The sequence below is a fragment of the Colletotrichum truncatum genome, assembly GCF_014235925.2.
Source record: "Colletotrichum truncatum strain CMES1059 chromosome Unknown Contig_0003, whole genome shotgun sequence".
NCBI lineage: Eukaryota > Fungi > Ascomycota > Sordariomycetes > Glomerellales > Glomerellaceae > Colletotrichum > Colletotrichum truncatum.
Window position 1 is genome coordinate 3,490,959 of NW_027222400.1, and position 21,024 is coordinate 3,511,982.

Consider the following 21,024-nt stretch of genomic DNA (forward strand, 5'->3'; position numbering starts at 1 on the left):
GTCGTTGTCATGTTCCACCTCACATCTGGGGGAGATGACTCCTTTTTTTTTTCCTCCTATCTTCCTATACTCCGAGCCTTGCGTTGTTGGCAAGGGCCCCTACCCAATACTCTGCACTCGGTGTGTGGAGTTTTTCTTCCAATACATAATCACCGGGGTGGGCCAGAGGGCCGATGTCGTACTTGAAGCCCCATCGTGATCTTTCCCAATCCACCCATGTCCTCCGAATAGCTCAATGCTAAAGGAGTGGGTGAGACGAGCACAGCATTCTCTAAACACTGGCGAATGCTTCAGCTGGTAATTGTGCCTGCGCAAATTTAGTAAGGGTTCTCGAATGGTCCAGCTTCCGGGCTATCTTACCTTTTTCTCGTGGAAAACTGCCAAGGCCCTGGTGAAGTCCCATGCAACATCGGACAGACACATCTCCGAGTATTGGGGGGTCATGGTTGTCTGTTTCGATAGTTCCGCAATCATTGCCTGGCGCTGCTGCTGCTCCTGGGCAGATGGGGCCTGGCCCTGTGCGACAAACACGTTGGGAAGGGGGTTGAATGCTCTCAAGCAGAGCATGTCGCTCACGACGCGGATTGGGTTGGCGCCTGGTCGGCCAGGTCCGAGGACAAAACTGCGAGAGAAGCTCCTGAGTCCGGTCTTGCCCGCTTTGTCACACTCTTCGAACTGGCCGTGTACAGAAATAACCATGCCGTCCACGCCGCCTGCGGTTTGTCCAGATGGGTCGGCAAGTCCAGGTAGCAAATGGCAGTCCATAATGTATTTGCTAATGTCCGCCTTGATATCTGGGTGTTTTGTTTGCGGTAGGTCGTTCCACTGGTTCCAGATAGCTTCCCTTCCGGTTGTCAGTCTAGCAGCCCGAGCCGCAGGAGTTGTGATCTTCTGGAGATTGCGTGACTGTTTGATGTAGGAAGCCCACGGCAGAGGAGGTGGCAGGTTTTCCTCGCGAATGGAGTGGGTGTCAACTGCCAGGGAGAACTGGCTGTTGTCGTCGTAGTATTTGGCGAGCAGGTTCGTTCTGTCATTGTCGTAACCCACGAAAAATTCGAGAAGAAACGACTCTCCAATGCCATTGGCATCACGGAAATCAGGGCCGCGTTGAGGAATTGGTTGCGGCCGGCCCGCTGCTTTGATTTGTTCGATTTGTTCCGGCGTCAGTTGCTCGCCGTTCAAATTTTGCAACTTGGGGAAGAATTGTAAAAGCTCTGCCATGACTTTGGGATCTCCAAGCGGAAGCGGATTTCCTGTCACGTACAAAGTCTCCAACTTGCGAAGCTTGCCCTTCCATCGTGACAAACCACCCATGCTTGCGATCTGGTTTCCGCTGAGATCAAGGTTCTTGAGATCAGGGAATGTGTCTGCCATTTCTTCAACCTGTATAACGGTGTCGATACCGTTGTTGGCAAGGCTAATGCTGTGGATAGCATCGATCTTTGCTTGTGGGGTTTTGAACAAGTCGTCGCAAATCCTCATCATGACCTTGAAAAGCTTCTCGGCCCGATCCTTAGACTCCAGCATGCCCATTTGGATGAGCCCCTCGTCCTGGTTGAGAGCGTCAAGCTTCAGAAGCTTGTTTTCTATGTCATATCGGAGTGACATGATGTTGGTCAACTTGGACTTCGTCTCCTGAGCCGCAGCAGATGCCTCGTTCGCCTTGGCAATGGATCCATCGCTGTCGGTGATTTCTAGTTTTGCCCCTGCAAAGGTAAAGGTATTGACTTTAAGAATCTCCTCCGCATCCTCCTTGCTTGCTGCAACAGTGACTATTTCCCCTCTCATACTTGACTATTGAACGTTAGCTGGCTTCGCAATGAGATTCACCCTGGCCACGGTGAGGGCATAAGCAGCCGGTATGGGCTGTTTGTCTCTCGCTTCGCAGAGTATCTGGCTTTCGGACGAGTATGGACCATTCGGCATCCCTATGTAATTCCCCTGAGCCTCACATTATCACAACATACCTTCTTAATAACGACCTGTTTGTTGCGGTTGGACAGGGTCGTGGCTTTCCGTTCCAAAAAGGTCAGTAGGTCCCGCAAACCGCCGTCATCATTGCTCGCGGCTCTGCTCTCCTTCAAGCCCTTCACGCTCAGCCATACAAGACCGCCGCTTTGCGGCTTTCTCTTTGACACCAGGTCTGCTCCGTCGCCGGTATTCAAGTGCCGAGCAATTGCTTGATGCACTTTCGAGCCCGCTTTGGTCGGGGGGCCGCCAGATCTTGTCGATCTTTGGGGTCGGGAATTATTGGAATCAGCCGCAGCTGGTTTGTTGTTTGTTCGGCGGGCACCGCCGCCGCCTCCACCAGCGCCGCTACCCATGTCGAGATCACCGTCTTTATCAGTGGTAGTTCTGCCTCCTCTTCGCTTTTGAATGCCACCGCCGCCTCGCGATTTAGCGCCCAATGTAGAGTTGCGAGTTTCGCGCGCAGGCTGAGAAGCCGCGCCTCGGGGAGCTCGGGGAGGCGCCATTGTCGAGTTGATGCGACGTGTGTAGTGATGCAGGTAACGATGCTTGCTGATGTTTGGGTGGTTGATCTGCTAGTGCACGCTGAGCAGAGATGATGGTAAAGAGTAAAAAATGTTTTCCGCGCTGGAAAATACGAGTAAAGCGTCCAAGTGAACCGATCCGACGTCGTAAACGAAGGGTTATTGTCGGTATCAGGTCGCAAAAAGCTTCCGAGCACAAAGGCCACGAGGACCTGGCGGTGACCTCGTCGGCTATCGCGAATGGGAGGTGTTTTGGCAGGGCCTTGTGGATTCAACAAAGAGAACGATGTAAGTTCGTCCGACACGCTTGGTTGCAGAGGACGTGCTTCTTGTGTGGTGCTGGTGGAAGACGGAAATGAGTGAGGAAGAAACGACGAAGACGCAGTGAAGAAATTCGTCTGTCGCGAAGAGCAAGTGACGTTTGAGTCAGCCCCACCACGAAGGATAGCCACTAGGCAGGCAGGCAGGAACGCTCAGGTCGCATGCAACCTCTCTCAAATAGGTTTAGCACCTTTAGTCGCCCAGCTACAATGCTCCGGTAACAGGTGCCTCTTCAGGGACCTTCCAGGTATCGCAGTGAATCACACAAAAACACACCAAGAAGCTCAATGGGAAAGAACTGACATGTTTGCGTAGTACGGCTCGGCAGCTTTCAAAGGTGAATACAAACTTTCCATTGAAAAAGCCAATGTTCCGCTGAAGCCACAAATGTGTCAATTTTCTCATGTGCCATCTACTCCTAGTAAGTATTCGGGCCCACCTGCCGTCAAGAAACTGTCTGTGATTCCCTTCATTGGAGAACCTTATTTTTGATTATATAATATTGTGAGTCATATGACTAATCATGTGATCCAGAGATGGTTTCGCGTCGACTTAACGACGCGTCTCAAGGCGCGCATCAATTATTCCACGACTTGGTGGCCAATGCCCCACTCAGCTACAGTAGAAGCACCAGGATGACAGCATTGCCTACTTGATCATCTTGTTCGTTCACACGTACTAGGAAAATCTAGGTAAATAATTCACCATGGACTCTGATGACTACGATGACGATCTTGCCGACGAGGACTTGGTGGAGGCAATCAGTCAAACTCAAGCTGGACCATCGAGCTCATCTGCTCTCCATTCGCAGAGCCTCCCACTAGCCAGGAACTCAGTGGCGAGCAAGGCTCTGACACCATCCTTTAATCGAGTTAATACAGGGCGTCAAACTCATATCTACAATGTGAACACCGAGCCCAAATCTGCATCGTTCAATGTAAGAGATCCCTTTCTCAGGCGCAGAGGATCATGGCTCCCCCAAGCTACTCGTCTTCAAATTTAGAACGATATGATTAACATATAACCCAGCAGTTTTTCAGAACAGCACCGGGCAATTCCATTAGCGAGGGACTAGATGATCTGCCCTCAGATGCATTCTCCTCCTCACCAGAGCCTCAGGTCGTCAGCTCAGTATCCAGAAGAACGGCGGCCCCTGCACCAAGGACAGTAAATGGACTTACTCGCACATCATCATCAACATTTCGTCAAACCACTCTGCTTGGCGGCACTGTAGTAGATGACGCCTCTATGCAACCATCTCAACCAGGTTTTGGGAGAGTATATCGAGGCGACAAGCCAGAAGAGCCACCAGCCCATCATGCCCTTGACCGCGAAGCTATGAAGACTTGGCTATATCCAACCAATCTCGGTGCTACAAGAGACTATCAGTTCAGCATTGTCAAGAATGGACTTTTCAACAACACGCTCGTTGCTTTGCCCACGGGTTTGGGCAAGACATTCATTGCTGCGACCGTCATGCTGAACTATTACCGATGGACAAAAGATGCCAAGATTGTATTTGTCGCTCCAACTAAGCCCTTAGTGGCCCAGCAGGTGGATGCGTGCTTCAATATCGCGGGCATATCCCGTTCGAACACAACCCTTCTAACGGGAGACACGGCGCCGGCACTAAGGAATGACGAGTGGATTTCCAAGCGTGTGTTCTTCATGACGCCGCAAACTCTTGCCAATGATATCTCGCATGGCTATGCAGACCCGAAGTCGATAGTACTTCTGGTGATTGACGAAGCCCATCGTGCAACGGGCGAGTACGCCTACGCAAAAGTTGTGAAGTTGATGCGCCGCTACAATCCCTATTTTCGAGTTTTGGCTCTAACCGCTACTCCCGGCTCCAAGATTGAGACTGTTCAAGAGATCATCGACAACCTGGGAATCTCTCATATTGAGATTAGGACAGAGGACTCCATCGATATTCGCCAATACGTGCACCAGAGGAACGTTGACCAGGTCCTTCTCGACCCTTCTGATGAGATATTTGAAATCCGAGACCTTTTTTCAAAGGCTTTGAAGCCCTTGATGGACAAGCTCACGCAACAAAACATTTACTACGGACGAGATCCGATGGCCATCACAACTTTCGGCTTAGTTAAACAACAACATGAATGGTTTACTAACGTGGGACGAAGGGCTGCCCCGCCAGTGCAATTCATGATGCGGGCCGTGTTTAGCATCCTCGCCAGTCTCGCTCATGCCATCAAACTCCTGAATTTCCACGGCATTAGACCTTTTTACGAGAATTTGAAGGAGTTCCGGAGCACCACCGAAGAAAAGGGTCCCAAGGGATCCAAGTACAAACAACAAATTATCAACGACGAAAGTTTCCAAGAGATGATGACCAAGGTCGAGAAGTGGCTTCGCACCGATGGCTTTGTAGGCCACCCAAAGCTGGCTGCCCTTCAAGATACCATTCTGAATCACTTCATGGATGCTGGCGGAGAATCTTCAACTCGAGTCATCGTATTCAGTGAATACAGAGACAGCGCCGAGGATATTGTCCGGGTGCTAAATGCTCACAAGCCGCTTATCAAGGCCACAGTTTTTGTTGGTCAAGCAGATTCAAAACGGTCCGCCGGCATGAAGCAAGCCGAACAGATTGAAACAATAGAGAAGTTCAAGGACGGCAGATACAATGTGCTGGTGGCGACGTCCATCGGTGAAGAAGGTCTTGACATTGGACAGGTCGATCTTATCGTGTGCTATGATGCTTCGTCCTCGCCTATCCGCATGCTTCAACGAATGGGCAGAACGGGACGAAAGAGAGCGGGCAACATCGTCCTGCTGCTAATGCGTGGCAAGGAAGAGGAGGCATTCGCCAGGTCCAAGGATAACTACGCCGAAATGCAGAAGCTGATCTGTGAAGGGAGCAAATTTAACTTCCGCCACGACCTTTCGGCTCGTATTGTGCCACGAGATATTCGACCGGAAGTTGTCATGCAGCAGATTGAGATCCCAATCGAGAACACGCAAAATCCATCGCTACCTGAGCCAAAGAAACGGAGAGCGGCCGCAAAGAAGCCTCCCAAAAAGTTTCACCTGCCTGACGGGGTTGAGTTGGGATTCGTAAAGGCATCAGATATGGGCAAGCCTATCACAGGCACCAAAAGGGGGCGCCCGTCAAAACCCCCACAGCCGACTGAGGCCGACTTCCTCGCTGACATACCCTCGGTCAACTCAGTCGTTCTCACCAATACTCAGCTGGCGGATCTTAATAGGATCTATCGATCTCTGCCAGCCAGCGGTGCCAATGTCGAGGAGACCGAAATGCCAAGCTTGGCATCTTATCCATTGCTTCAGCGACGGCTACGACCTGTGGCCAAGGTTCAGCATGGGCAGCGTACAAAGAAGTTTGTTAAGCTTTTCAAGCAATTGGCCCAAAGCCAGGGTACGGTTGACAGGTATACATATCCATACGGAGAAGTAGACAAGAGCAGGTACAGGGAGCTTCCCCTACCGCCTTTCGCCAGCGACACCGAGGATGAGGGGGCTTTAGGTGCGAGAAGCAGAGAGCAGGTGTTGGTGCTGTCGGACAAGGACGAGCCAGTCGAGGAGTCTCGGCCGAAGAAGCGAAGATCAACTGGCGCACCAAAAGCCAGAGCGCCTAAAGCCAGAGCCTTCACCTCTGCCTCAGCTCTTATAGACGATGGGATGGGCAACTCCATGGAGGAGGAAGAATCGCCTCCAAGACGCCGTCCAAAGAAGGCCGCTGCCCGAGGGCGCGGTAGGAAGGCGGGGAGGAGAGCTGGCCGCGGCATCAACAGCGATGAGCTCGGCGATGACTGCGAAAGGGATAGCGACATGCAGGATACGGATGGATCTGACAGCGGAGCGGACCTTCTAGACTTCGTTGTCTCGGACGACCACCCCATCTCCAGTATACGGCCGACATCCTCGACATTGCCATCGAGTCGAACCGCATCTCCAGCAGCCGGGTCGCGTTCGGCAACCTCTAAACCGTTCTACGTGCCGACTGAGTTTCCACCTACGCAGGAGTCGGTCGATTCGCTGATGGATGAGAACGACAATCTCCTCAGCAGCACCAGAAAACCATCAGCGAGCAGGGGGCCTGTAGAGTCCGATCAGGACGACACTCCGCAGCGGCACGTTGGCGGGCGGCAACAGAGGAGGCGGCCCGTGTTTGAAAGTGACAGTGACGAGTGATTTGTCCCAATCTACTATGGCATCATTGCATCGCTGAATACATGGGTCGGATAAAGATTGGTTAGCATGGCAAGGACGGAATATGATGATACCTAATATCACTAGACAGAGACGATGAACTTGATGATTGAATGAACATAATTTATTAAGCTATCTGACGGGGCCACCATCTCCAACTCAGCCAAATCCTTACTCAGTGACCAAACACGTACGCACACCTACAGATGCCAAGTTAGCAAAAAAAGATTCCCAACTTTGAATCTGGAGAAAGATGTAAAAAGAAAAAGTCAAAAGTGACCAAGATATATCAGAAACCCAAGTTAAAAGCACTACATCCCCACCCCATCCACCGCCGCCCCTACCCCCCGACGAACAACGGGATAACACATGACGGTGCAATCTTCCCGAGCCCATGTGCCGGTTGAGAGTAGAGTGTCTCACGGAGGACGAAGCCGAAGGGGCAACAGCTCCCCTCAAACCCCCTTTCTTCTCCTCCCGCCTCCCATCCAACCCCCGAAGCCCCTTCACCGCCTTCAATCCTTCCTTGAACCCGCCTTCCAGAACGCAGAGCTCCCAGTGGAGAATGCAAACCAGGGACGGTAAGTAACGGAATCCAGCAAGCGAGAGAAGGCCGAGAGGGAAGACAGGGAGACGGAGAGGTTCGAAAAGAGGCAAAGAAAAGCTGCCTTTGATGCCCGGGGCGTCTCAGACGGCTCTTCCTAATGAGATAAAGGGTGATGCGAATTCATCATTTCATGGTCTTGTCCTTCCCATCCTCGCGGAACGACCCTGCGTGTATACACACATACACGCTGGAGGTATACGGGAGAAGAAAAAAAAAATTAGTAAGCTTACCTTTTTTTCTTCCTACGGGGATTTCGCAGCTGTGTGTAACCGTAGGTAGAAATCGGAGCACGGCGTGTCTGTCGTTGAGTTTCGGGCTTGAGAAGCTGTGGTTGAGGTTTAGAGAGATTGGAGGTTTTGAAGAAATTTTAGCACGACGCGTTTTTCTGGGCTTGGAGAGAGTGGGCATTGGGGGGGGTGGAAGCGAAGTGTGGTCCTTTGACAGCTGTCCAACTGTCGTTGAGAACCGGCAACGCCAGTGGACAGCTGTCATTCTCCACAGAAGCTTCACCCAATCACGTAACGAAAGTAAACACACAAAAACCACCCACCCTCGGGAAATTGAGTCCATCCAACGGAGCGGGACGACGGTAACCCGAGCGCCATCGGTATCGGCCAGCGGACTTACACAATTCCTTGTCCGCCAGGAGTAGGCAAAGCACACACGGCACAAGGAGCAAAAGCAAGCTTCCCACACAATGATGAGATTATCCTATCTACTACTATCTAAGGAAAGGGGTCCCGTGCGCTTCCTTCCATGCCATGCCATGCGTATTCCATCCGCCATCGTATCCTTAGCATAGATCGGATTGGGGGATTTCCCTTTGTAGCCACATCTCTCAGGAAAGAACCGGGACTGAAGGCAGAAAAATGGGGAGGACATGCCGCCCAGCCCAGTCCCCTCTGACGCCGTGGCTTTTCGCCGTGAGACTCACACCTTTCACATAACACGTCATACCTCTTAACTCCGCGGTGGACTTTGGGACTAGCCCTGTGCCGGAGTCTTGTCCGCCGTCTCTCATCCATGGGCAAACTGGGCCCTCTCTTCCGTCTCGTGTACCAGATCCAGAGCAAACGATCCTTTCAATGGACACGGGGCCATTTGGCCCACAGTAATCCAACATCACGGCATTGCTCAACGGACGCTAAGAAGATAGTGGTTTCCTTTTTTTTTGGTTTTTTCAGAACTTGCCATATCGAATTTCAATGAGATATGTCTAGAGATCTGCTTCTTCCCACACGTGGCTGACTAGCCAAGACCCATTGTTCTGCTGGCCTTCACGTCACCACATCTCGTGCCATACATAGTCTTCTCTATCGTCAATCTCATGCCAATTAGAAATGAGGAAAGAGATAAAATCCTAGAGCAAGCAGGGTGGTTATGCCAAACCAAATTGTACACAAAACACAAAATAAGAGGGGAAAGTCGAACGTCCGACTCCCTCGAGCCAGTTTCAAGACTCAACCCATTTCCAGTCATCAAATCATAAGCCAATCCAACACCAAGCCAACATTTTTTTCACACTTGCAGCTCTTCATGGCTGCCATCGTATACATCGCACACTCCCCGTAACTATTACTGGCTTGGGAAGTTCTGGTAGTCCATGCTGTTCCAGTCGAGAGACTGAAACGGGTCCTGCGATGTCTGGGAGTAGCCAAGACCAGCACTTGGGACCTCACCAAACAAAGGTTCAAACGTCTTGGTGGCGGTGTTGGTTGGGAACAGCTGGAAATCGTTTCCACAGAAGTCGTTTCCACCAGTGTTGTAGGTGTCCTCAAAGCCCTCATCCACTTCAGCCAGCGAGTTTGGCGTAAAGAGCATAGCATTGACCTGGCCAATCGGGGAGATGTGAGGAGCAGGCTGAGCGGGGATAATTTGTGGTTGGCAAGCAGTGATAGACTGGTACATGGGGAAAGCCATGTTCATCTGCTTGTCGGCGAAGACAGCACGATCGGGAGTGGGGAGTTGGGCGTGAGCGGCATAGATGTCATCGTTCACAGTGAAGTCCGGGCCTTCCTGGTAAGAGTATGGGCCATAGGACACGTCAGTGTTGGGAGTGTTGTGGTCAGAAGGAGACATGGACATTTCCAGCTCCAGTTGGTTGTCAAACGGCTGCTGGACTCCAATAACTTGCTCGAACTCTTCATCCGAGATGTACGAGGGGAACTGCATGCCATCGATGTGAGTGGCGAAGTCGGGAACAGGGCCAATGGGGTGCAGGGGGGCGAGGATAGGGTCGTTGAAGTTGAAGTGCTGGGCCTGGTCCATTGGCGGAGGAGGAGTGGCAGCACTGCTTGTGGAAGGAGTGGGCATGTGGTTGAGCTGAGGAGTGGCATGAGTGACACTGCCGGCCTTGCTGGCGGGCTTCTTGCCGTTGGTCTTGGTGCGGACGTAAGTCCAACCGTGCGCCTTCTCCATGTGCTGTTTGCAGTTGGACTCGCGCTTCGACTTGTACGGGCATGGCTTGAACATGCACTCATACATCGGCGGAGCCGAAGAGTGCTTGTCGTTGTGGTGACGGTCCATCTCCTTCTCAGTGGGCCACCCATACTCGTGGTATTTGCAGCTCTTCACCGGGCACTTCCAGGGACGAGAATGGGTCTTCTCGTGCTTGGTGAGGTCACAAGGGCGCTTGAACTCCTTGTTGCAGCCAGGCTCGCGACACTTCTTGGGAGCGAGCTCCTCAGGGCTGGCGTTCTTCTTGCGGCGGGCCATAGAACGCATGATCTCCTCATCATCCTCCAACTGCTGGCTCATGGAGCGCTTCATCTTGATGGAGCCAGTCTCGTCAAGGTCAACCTCCAGTCCGGTAGCCATAGAAATGGCCTTGCCGTCTTTGCGAATGCGGACAAGCTCAGCAGGGCGTCCGTTCTCAGTGATACCACCGTAAAGCTTGATCTCGTCGGTGCTGATTGCCATGTTAGTACAATGATATGGAAGTAGGGAAAGGGGGACATACGGGTCGACGTCCATCTCAACGTCTCCCTTCTCTTTAGCGGCAGCGAGTTGGCCTGCGTACTGATGAAGCTGTTCGACAAGATCGATGAAATATCCGTTAGTGTAAGGCCGATCGTTAGGTCGAGTCTGTTCTCGGTCGCTCAGGTATTCCACGGTGGCTTGAATGCAGCGGATCGACGTCAGGCAGAAGTCGAGGTACAAGGCGGCGGTCTTGGTCCTCTCCTTCATCAACAATCGATAAGTATTACGCCAAACGCCAGTTTTAGTCAGTGTTGGACTTACCGGTGCCATAAAAATCAAAGTCTTCTCGAGGTCTCTCAGGCAGATGATCTCTCTCTCGCGAATACGTCTGGGTACGTCGAGAACAATCGGCTCAAAGTCCTTCAGGGCAGGCTTGGCCCGGAGAGGACGCAGAATGTGCTCGTGGATGCGGTTGACGGCCTTGGAGCTGAGGCCAGGAAGCTTCTCCTTGGTAGATGAGGCAGCAGCGGCCGACCTGGTAATGGCGGACGCCTTCTTTGATGCGGTGGACGCAGGCTCTGTCTCGGTGGTGGGTGCAACAGAGGTACCGAGTCCGCTGTCTGATTCATGGTGTCTCGAGGAACGGCGGGTTCTGGGACGCAGAATGCGGCGTTCCGCTTCCTTTGACTTCTCTTTTGCCATGGCGGGATCAACGACGGGAAGGTTGAGGAAGCCTCTGGGCACGGGAAGGCTGTCGTCCCGGAAGGACTTAGCCTTGGGGGAGACAATGTTAAAGTTTGAAAGCGAGTTCTCAATGTCGTCAAGAATCAGAGCAGTGCGGCGGCAGTGAGCATCGACGACGTCGTCCAAGTTGGTCTGGGAGCGTCGAAGGCTAGGAGGGGAGGCCAAGGCATCGTCTTCTGAAGAGGTAGGACTGGTAGGAGAATGGAAGGTAGCACCCTTGCGGAGGGTCATGTTGGTCTTAAGGCTAAGGCCGGCAGGAGACTCCGGGCGAGTCACCGGAGTCCTTCGTCGAGGGTTGACGGAGACGGACATGGTGACGGTAATGACACGGGTGTCCAGAACTCTGTCAACAAGGGAAAGTGTTAGATCTCTTATGGATTCATTCAAATTGTAGGGCTGAATAGGACGCTTGAGTGTGAGTCACAACCAGGACCGAGCTGGGAAGCCCGATGCAGGAAAGTTCCTAAACTCCTGAGAGCCAACCGCCGCTCAAGGTTTAGGATTGGCCAAAGTGGCAACGTAGCGGCAGGTGTTTGAGACGGGGAATGTATGGACGAAGTAGATGAAAGGAGAGAGAGTCCTGGTCTTACGTTTGGGTATTGCAATGACGGCGGAGACGATACAGTCGTGGATGCTGGGGCAGGAAGCCGATGAGGGTCGATGGCGGCAAGGCGATTTAAGTCGAGGCCAAAATCGGTCTGCCTGATTTGAGGGGTCGGTCTACAAGAAACTAAGTGCGAGACACACGAAATGTGCGCTTGTTCGTCCCTGTCGTAGTACGCGTCGGTGGAAAGGACGGGGATGGAAGGGAGAAGAAGCGTGGGTTGTGGTTTGCTTATGGGAAGTAACCGGATGGCAAGGAGGACGATGAGAGATGTGGTGGTGGGTGGGTTTTTGGGGGTGTGGGAGAGAGGAGTAGGACTGAGGATCGGTCCAGTGCGGCGGCCTCAGTTGACACAAAGTGCGGGCGGGTGTCGAGTCCTAAAAGTCAAGGACAAGAGAGGATGAAGAAAAGGGATGTTGAGGACGAGGAGGAGGATTCGGTCGAAGAAAGGGCGGCGAGGACGGGCGAAAGAGGTGGGAGAAACGTCAGATTTGGGCGTGGACGCGAAGGAAACGACACAGCAAGCGGACTTGGTTTGTACGGTCATCGAGGTTGATTAGAAAAGCAAGAGCGACGAGAGCGGATTGAAGGGCGCCCGGGGCGAAGGCTGCTGCCTGGAGGTCGCTAGCCAATGATAGTGCGTCGCAGGAGGACAGTGGAGGCGGAGTCTGGGCTTTGCGGACTGGGAAGGATCAGACCCCTGGCTACAGTCCAGGGGAGAATGAGGTATTGCTGGAGGGTCGCTGAGAAATGGCGAGTATTCCCCGTTCCAACCCGTTTGTCGGGTACGGCACACGATCCAAAGAGCATTGCTACCGCCCAAAGAGGCCCGCTGTTAGGGACACCGTAGCGCTGCAGCCGGTGGCCCAAACTGGGCGGGCGTTGGAGAGCGCCCTGAGCACAGCCCCGGAATTAAAGATTAAAGTACCCGATTAGCACCGACTACATTTCGAGAGTCGGTTGATGTAACAGCAACAAGCTCTCAGCCCAGCCTGTTGTTCCCCTAAAACCCAGCACCTACTTGCTACCAAGTATTGCTTGCCGCCAGCGGAGAAGGGGGGTGGGTGGTGATGGTGATGATGATGTTTGTGCTATTAATTTAGTGCTGCCACCAGCCCTGTTGTGTTCTTCCCTCACTCCTTTCTGGGCGGCCGACTGCCACCTTTCCAACAATGCGCTGCTGAATAGTCCTGACGCGCAAGACCAATGAGGCAGACGAATTCTCTGGCCTCTGAATGCTCGCTTCTCGGGACTGTCGACGCAAGCCATCAGACCGATTGCGGAACGGTGCATCGGTTTTGACGGCTGCCTTTTTTTTTTTTCCCTTCTCTTCAGGGTAACCGGTTCATGCCTCAATCGCTTGATGGGTCCGGAAGTGGAAACTGGAAAAGCGCCAGGGCCAGGCCGGTATTCGAGGGCACGGGTAGGCTCCTGTACGAGTTTCCGTTCAGAGTATGGTGCCATGGGGTGACCTCGAAGATGGGGATTGCGGCTGGGCATATGGAATTATCCTAAGCGTTGCAAGGTAAGAAAGTGTTTCAACGTTTTCCGTGGCAGATTCTTTTGATGACCGCTTCTTCGTTTGATGGAATCCAAGGCTGGGGGGGCGAGAGACCTATTCTGGGTCCTGACACGATGGCCTCAGCAAGCCTATCATGGTTCCTCATTCAGATCAGCATCAAAATTGGGTGCATGAGATACGTACCGCATAGCTACATCAGGGTCCAAAAGACAACATGACATGGCATGACTGCACAACTCGACTACCCAGCATAGCACACCACAGCACAGCACACAGCACAGCATAGCACAGCCAGCAAAACAAGCTGTAGCTACCGCAGCTTTCGTGCATTTCACTGCTCCTGAGCTACATTTCTGCTCCTGCACAGGTCGTGGCTGAGGCCGCTAACAGTAAGGCGGGTACCAAAATTGGGAAAACCCCGCGCTAGTGAGGCCTTTGCTACTCTGTTAGCTGTAAGAAGAAGCTGGGTTTTGGACACACTGCAAAAACAGCAGAGGTCTCATGCACGGTACCTTTCGGTACGTTCCTTTTACCTTGCTCCACTTAAGATAATCGACTCAATTTGGCCTCGCTCGCTTACCCCCGTCATCATCAGCCCATCAGAACCAAAGTCCCAATCTAACCCTCTTCCGCTGTCCCCACCTGCCCGCCTAATCCTGGGTATCCTATTGGATTGTTTCCCTCTCCGCCAACCTGGGTCGCTTGTCGTTGGTTCTCAATTCCGCCTTCTTTGTCCCCCAATCCCCTTCCGCCCCCAGTACGTACCAATACCAGCCAGTCCTCAGCCTCCTCCGCAGGTCCTCAGGGTTGCAGTTTGCGATTTCCAGTGATGGAATTGCAAGAGACTCCTCTCACCAGGGGGGGGAAAACCTATCCCCTGCAAATGCCCAGGTCAGTCTAATAAATCACCTGGATCCAATCTTGGAGACTGTCGGTCAAAAAAAAATATTCGATTGAACCACCGCCAATCCCGGAAATTGGCCAATCACACCATCGTCGCCCATCCCATGTTCTCAACACCGATATCTACGCTCCGTCAAACCCGGGTGGTCCGTGGTCCTTCCGTGGAGTTTGTTGCTTCAAAATCCACTACGGACCAACTGAACCTGCACCTGCATATCAATGTCGCTCGCTTACCGTGGGGGCGGCCGACCCATTCCGACAAGAAAAGGATAAGGAAAGACACAGGAGAGAGAAGAGCAAGAATGCGAGGGCCTGAATTGCGGTGCAGTTCGGCATTCTCGTCCGGCCGGTCTGGTCAGTCAGCTTTCTGTCACCCGCTCCCATGATCAACGGGGAGACATGGATCGGACCCGCCAGCGGGCGCATTCTCTTTCGTTTATCATCCAACCCCAGTATTGTGAATTGCCAAAAGCCAGTCTGCTGGTCTTCTGCTAGTCTGGATCCTGTTCGAAATGACGTCCGGCACGGCACACAGTTGACACGGGGTTACATCTTAGCAGTCCCCAATTTCTGGACGCGCCGTGGCCGTTCGTTCCCGTCATGCTGCCAATAGTTCGGATGTGAAAGAGATGCTGGACGCAGGGCCTTGACTCGTCACCTGGCTTGCGTCTGTCGGGCCTTGGCGCTCCTTCCGTGGCGGCCACTGGATTGCGCGGTTGCGCACATTCCCATCAACACGAAGAAGACGAAGAACGCCATTCGTAGAGTGCGCCGCTCGGCCAAGCACTCTCCTGCACAGTACCTTTGGCACGCAAGGAAGAGTCGCATAGTACTGTACCGTCCGATCGTCTCGCTCTCTCCTCTCGCAGGAACACAACTCTAACCAGCCTTCGTCAGCCAATTACTCACCACCCACCTCTCTGCACTCCTTCTGTCTGCTTGGCTCTCTCCACACATAGGGCTGGCGTGGCTGTCCTCAGGTCCAAACCGTGTCCCGATTCAGGACTTTCAACCCTACCAGCACGACCAGAAGAAGCAAGCAAGGCAAACCAAGCAAAACTTTTTGACTCAACTTCGATTTTCCCCCAGGGGTCTTGAACCACCAGCGGCCACCCTGTGACTACGTTCGTGTGTGACAACGTCCCATCTTACTCACAGTAGCCAAGCTCGTTTGCTTCGTCACCATCCGTTCAGTCGTCCCTGCACCCGCCAAATCCCGCACTGCACCTGTGACATTACATTGAACCCCCATATTGGGGTCCCGAAAGTTACTCTGAATCTGGGCATTCCAACACGGCTTGGTGTTCGTCCGCACCGCTTGGTTTCTCATGTTGCCGGTGGCTTCGGATGCTGCAGTCTCATTGGCTTACGAAGCCCATCTTCAATACGACACACGTAGGCGGTCACGAATCAACGATCCCCGGTCTTTGAGTCTGCCCGCTCGTCAGCCCTATGGGTCCCCGCTCTTTGGCCAATCACATCTGCAGGAATTGAGCAGCCTATCAACAGTCTCCGCTTTGCCGATCTTTTCGCTGCCACATCTCGCTGCCTCTACCGGCCGCGCAACAAGGCATCAGCGTTTCTTTGTCTGAGGATGATGAATACGTACTGTTACTTTGCGTATGGGTTCCTAAAACATACCACACAGGGACGCCCGCATTTCAGAGTGTGTCCCACCTGACGCAGAAAAAGTGACAGGACGTCTGCCAAGCACTGGCAGCTTCGTTTGGTGGGGGATCAAAACACTAAGAGGCCACGAATACCTATCGTCACGAACTAGTCTTGACGTATCAGACACATCCAAGTTGCCTGCATCGTTTATTCTTCTGCCTTGAGCTTGTTTCCTTTAGACCCAACTCTATCTCCGTTCGCTTCTTAGTTCCGAAGCCATGCATGTCAAATTCCTAAACAAAAACCTATTTTTTTCACAAACGAACCTATCATTGTGTTCCCCATGTCCTGTATTTACGAGACGTGAGGCTAATAAAGGGATACCTAAGTTTGATGGTATGCATCTTATCTTCTAGTGCAGACACGGGCAGAAACAACCATAAGTGACTAGTTAACTATCCTAACGCGATCTATCGTCGCGGCCGGACCCTATCTGCCACATGAGCTCAACCTCGTCCATTAGCTCTTCCACGGGCAACTCAGGCGTGTAGGAAACATGGACCATAGTCGTCGGCTGCTGCCAAGGCGAGCTTAATGCCGGAGGAGCACGGCTCCAAGTCTTTTCCACGTCCTCGATCAGGGCACTCAGGGGTGCATTCTGCAATCCTGCTATCGCACTCCGGCTCGGCTTCTGGGTGCCCTTCTTCCGTAGTGACGGGTCCTTGTTCTGTTTGGTATTGGAGACCTGCAGAGGGGCTGGCCGGAGGTGGGAGGTAGAATCCCGAGACTTGAGCGCCGGTGACTCCTCCGCAGCCTGGTGGTCAGAGTACGGCACAAAGTCCCGACTAGGCGGTCGTGACCGCCGTAGCGCGGCGTAGTTCGTGCCTCGGTCTGCATCTGGACGATACGGTTGATATGTCTTTTCTGGAACCTGAAGGGACGTGGAGTTCGCAACAACCTCATGCCTAGATCTAAATCCTGGAGGTGATTTTCCCTGTCCGCTTCTGGGAGTCATCGTCAGATGCTCTGCAGATCGTCCGTTAGCACTCAAACGTCCCTTGATTTGATATCCACTGCTAGTGGCCTTTCGTAGATATGCGTTGTATGCGTACCTATGTCTTCTGTCTACGGCCGCCTCCTGATCCTCCAGGAGAAGACACCGGGGACATTTGCTGTCGCTCTCGATTAGGACGTCCTCGAGACGACACTCTCTTCTTAAAGGGGGCGGTGTAGGTGGGCGCGGCTCTGGGCCAAAGCAGGGCATGCAGAGGAGGGACAACCAGCTTCGTTGGCGTTGTTTGCCGTGAATGTGCTCTTTTCGATAGAGTTGGTAGAGCTGCTTTTGTCTTTCACAGTCTTCGTCTACTGTTCTGGTGTGCCAGCAGACTGTGAATACCATTTGTTTCTTGTAGCACATGTTGAGGGTGGTTGTGTGCACTCATAGACTGCGGTAGCCGAGACTTTTAGTTTGGCTACGACTGCTGCTTGGTAGATGGGTATCTTGTGAGACTGTTGGATGACTGAACGTTTCGTCCATGTTGGACGATGGAGTTAATATACATAGGTAACGCCTGAGAGGCTGCATCGTGAACAATGCCCTGTCTTGGTTCTTTGCATTTGACAATGATCGTGAGGGAAACAGCTGTTGTAGGTGTACTGGCGAGAGTCTTCCGGGTCATTGTGCCTGGTAGTTGACAAGTGTATTGTTTGCTATGTAGTCGTTCTGTAGATGAGCTCCGCTGTGTGTGCCTCAGCTCGGTACAGCCGTTCACTTCACTTTCAACGCCTTGTTTATATGACTTGTGGCAGTGTTTAGGCTATAGAACTATCATGCTTTCATGGTTGTCCAAGAATGAACCGCAAAGGGGGTCGAAGTAGGTAAACACCAATCTATATCAACCTCTAGACTGTTCCATTGTTGTATATCTTATTTTCTTCTGTCACTCCGATGCTGTTTCAGTAAATAGATGTCCGGAACAAAGCAGGGGATATCGTACAATTGTTTGCAAAGGATGCTCTTTATCAAATGCGCCAGACGTTCCAGCCATTTTTTAATGTTAGCAACACTTGTTGAAGACGAACCTTTTACAATCTTTTTGTTCAAATCCCTCTCAGCCTAAGTGTTTTGAAAATAGACATGGTTTTGTCAAAGGTCTGTGACAAGGATACTAATCTCTTGCCCGTCGTGCAAGAGAACATGGCTCGTGAGCCTCAACAAGCCTCAAGTTCCTTTCAACTCGTGTCCCACAGCCCTTTTACCAGACAGTCAAGGAGTACAACACCGAAAGAACACCCGAAAGGGGGCTAGTAAATTCATGAGACAAGAAGATCTCAGAGCCTTGTTGTCTTCAGTCAAATCCAAGTCAAAAGGGACTCAGAATCCCACCTCTCCGGGCAAACTCATCTGCTAACCATCAACTTACCAGCATACCATCCCAACACAACACAGAAAAGACATGGGTTTCGAATGGACATCTCTAGGCCGCTGGGCGACCGGAAGAAAGCATCAGACTCCCACCACTCCCACCGGCAGACACTCGCCGTCCTCGACAACGAACCTCATCGGCCCGGACTCAGCCACATCGTCGCCACGAAGTCACCCCTCTTCGGGATCGGCAACATCCACGCAAGCCACCGTTTCTTCAACGAACCTCGCCCTCAAGATCCACACGCAGGGAATACAAGAGACGCTCGACTGCGTAAGAGGAGGTGAGTCCCCCGAGTCTCTCCTCGCACTTCGCCGGCTGCAACATGATGCTGAACGGCGCGCGCGCAGCAAGAGAGGCGAGGCGGATATCGTTCTCCGCGCCCTCGCTGTCATTCGTAAGGTGGCGCCGGGAGCGCCGAGGATCGCCCAGGCCGAGGACGGGCAGTACCAATACAAAGACAGCGGTGCTGGAAAAGACAATGAGGAGGATGAGAAAGAGGTAATAATGCAATGCTCATGTGGGAACACAAGGACGAGAAGACCACATCATGCTGATGAGAGGCACAGGTCAACGAGGATGAGGAAAATGAGGATACTGTCAGGCGGTGGCTCTCGTCATTCCCTTCCCCAGGCTCCCCTCTCGGAGACGGCCGGGGGAGTTGGACTCCGGTCGAAACGAGGGGAGACAACGATTGCTGCGCTTCTACCCGCGTTCATGCACGAAGACACCCAAGGTTCACCGAGGAGTTTTCGGGGGCCAGCAGGGAGCCATTCCGACACTTGTGACGCTGACGACAACATACGAGTAGGCTCGGCGAGGTCGATGAGGCATGTGCTGGACGCATACCGCCGCCCTCTAACATCGAGCAATGATTCATATGAGGAGAGACGAAGGAAGTCAACTAGTATCCCGCGTCCCTCTTCCGCTCTCGGCTGGTACGAAGGCGATGACGACGAGACACTCGCCGATGGCACTACTGCTCAGTCAAAAATTGAGAAAGCCACAGTCGAAGATCAAAAATCAAATAGCATCTTCAGAGAGGCAGAGCTCCTTCAAATGCACCGAGGTACGCCCAAACTAGTTTATCACACCAAGAAGAGCACAAAATACTTACATGGAAATGCAGAAAAACAAATCAATAAACATCCCACGAACGTCGACTATTCTGGACGAACCCATCTCGCGGCCAACGCCCATTACCTCAACGGGAGTCATGTTTCCTCCCAAACCATGGGCCATGGAAACACTCAGGTGAACTCAGACTACATGCCCTTTCAACCGCCTAGGTCGCATCCGGAACCCGAATACCCCCCTCTTCAGGTCAAAGCTGGCGAGGACCCCTCCCCTACCACGGCGGACACTGATATCGACGATATCCTTGACATATACTCCAATTCTGGCGAAACCCAAGGCGACGCTCACTCATCTCCACCCCCGGAGGCCCTTGTCCGAGGAGTTGATTTCCCACCTTTCTTCCCCAACACAACGAACGCCCAGGGGCCTCTCAACGTAATCAGAGCAGGCCTCTCTCTACCGCCAGCGGCATCCTATATTGATATCCAGGAAAAGCTTGCTCGGAATTCAACGATAATTCGATATCTAGCTCTTCATATCATCCCCGCGCCGGACATCAACCCCATAGAATACGTCACAGATCTCTCAGAACCGTCTCTCGAGTCTGGGACTAGAAGGAGAGGATATACCCGTCTTCTACAGGCCATACGCTCCGTATACTGGGATTCGGGCTCTATAAACGACATGCTCACCGTCGTCGACTCGCTCTGCCCTCCAAACTCCACTTCCCGCAGGCGACAGGGGTGCGATCTCGCTGTGTTCCGTAAAATCAAATCTGCGGACGCGCAGCTAAAAGGGTGTCTTACAGCAACGCAAGCTCACCACCTCGACAGGTTAGGTTTTCCGCTGGTCGATGTGGTTTCCATGCCTGATCTCCCCAAAGTCATTAGCCAGGGACTCGCAGGGAGGTTACTTGAAGCAGCAGAGTCTGGGGCGCTGGGTATCGCGAGGGAGTGTAACCTTCTTGACGAAGAGGGTGCGCTGCTTGAGCTCCTTTCCGAGCCGGGAGAGCGACCATCTGACAAGGCAGGTAAGAAGAGCAGGGCTGTTGGGCAGCCGAGCGGGCTACGGTGGTGCGTGAACGTCGACCAGCTCCCAGAAGTTGGCAATGAGGAACGAAATGAGGAAGGCAACAGTGAAACATGCTCCCCGAACATGATTCTCTTATCAAGCTGCAGGAGCGCTGAGGAGATTCAAGACGTGTGGCGAGAGGGCACGCAGATGACGGAGTCAAGACTGAAAGAGCTCGAAACATTCTTCCTGGGCATTGGCAGCAGTGTTGTGACCTCTACCAATTATGCCCCCGAAAAAGCCGCTCTTGCAACCACAGCGAGTCAAAGACCTAAGCTTGCGAGATCAACTGGAAGCTTTCGAGCGTGTGACGATGACGGTTGCATTCTGGTCAATGCGGATACCATGATGGACCCCAAATTGCAACGCTTCTTCAAGGATATCGGGCTGGCGCCGCTCGACTGTAGCCCAGAAACACTCGAAAACCCCGCGCTGCACCGCTTTGTTGAAGAAACAACTAAGCATCAGGTTTCTTTCAAGGGGGGTAAATCCTGGGGGGTGAATTTGGGCGGCATGTTACACGGTTAAAT

General features: G+C 52.7%; 5 protein-coding genes across 5 annotated transcripts; 2 read left to right on the forward strand and 3 right to left on the reverse strand.

Moving 5' to 3' along the window:
* Positions 1–271: 271 nt before the first annotated feature.
* CTRU02_205868 (mRNA export factor mex67) lies at positions 272–2,474 on the reverse strand (the record flags this gene model as incomplete). Its single annotated transcript, XM_036722943.1, has 3 exons — positions 272–307; positions 361–1,794; positions 1,968–2,474. 3 exons carry the CDS (start codon positions 2,472–2,474, stop codon positions 272–274), a joined length of 1,977 nt encoding a protein of 658 aa, XP_036585241.1.
* A 1,045-nt stretch (positions 2,475–3,519) lies between these two features.
* On the forward strand, positions 3,520–6,992 carry CTRU02_205869 (ATP-dependent DNA helicase mph1; the record flags this gene model as incomplete). Its single annotated transcript, XM_036722944.1, has 2 exons — positions 3,520–3,750; positions 3,843–6,992. The coding sequence occupies 2 exons, from the start codon at positions 3,520–3,522 to the stop codon at positions 6,990–6,992; spliced, it is 3,381 nt and encodes a 1,126-aa protein (XP_036585242.1).
* A 2,200-nt stretch (positions 6,993–9,192) lies between these two features.
* On the reverse strand, positions 9,193–11,592 carry CTRU02_205870 (uncharacterized protein; the record flags this gene model as incomplete). The annotated part of the gene is made up of 2 exons (XM_070204629.1): positions 9,193–10,797; positions 10,858–11,592. 2 exons carry the CDS (start codon positions 11,590–11,592, stop codon positions 9,193–9,195), a joined length of 2,340 nt encoding a protein of 779 aa, XP_070061733.1.
* A 4,788-nt stretch (positions 11,593–16,380) lies between these two features.
* CTRU02_205871 (uncharacterized protein) lies at positions 16,381–17,337 on the reverse strand (the record flags this gene model as incomplete). Its single annotated transcript, XM_070204630.1, has 2 exons — positions 16,381–16,924; positions 17,033–17,337. The coding sequence occupies 2 exons, from the start codon at positions 17,335–17,337 to the stop codon at positions 16,381–16,383; spliced, it is 849 nt and encodes a 282-aa protein (XP_070061734.1).
* A 1,039-nt stretch (positions 17,338–18,376) lies between these two features.
* On the forward strand, positions 18,377–21,022 carry CTRU02_205872 (uncharacterized protein; the record flags this gene model as incomplete). The annotated part of the gene is made up of 4 exons (XM_070204631.1): positions 18,377–18,847; positions 18,916–19,006; positions 19,158–19,415; positions 19,476–21,022. 4 exons carry the CDS (start codon positions 18,377–18,379, stop codon positions 21,020–21,022), a joined length of 2,367 nt encoding a protein of 788 aa, XP_070061735.1.
* Positions 21,023–21,024: the final 2 nt, after the last annotated feature.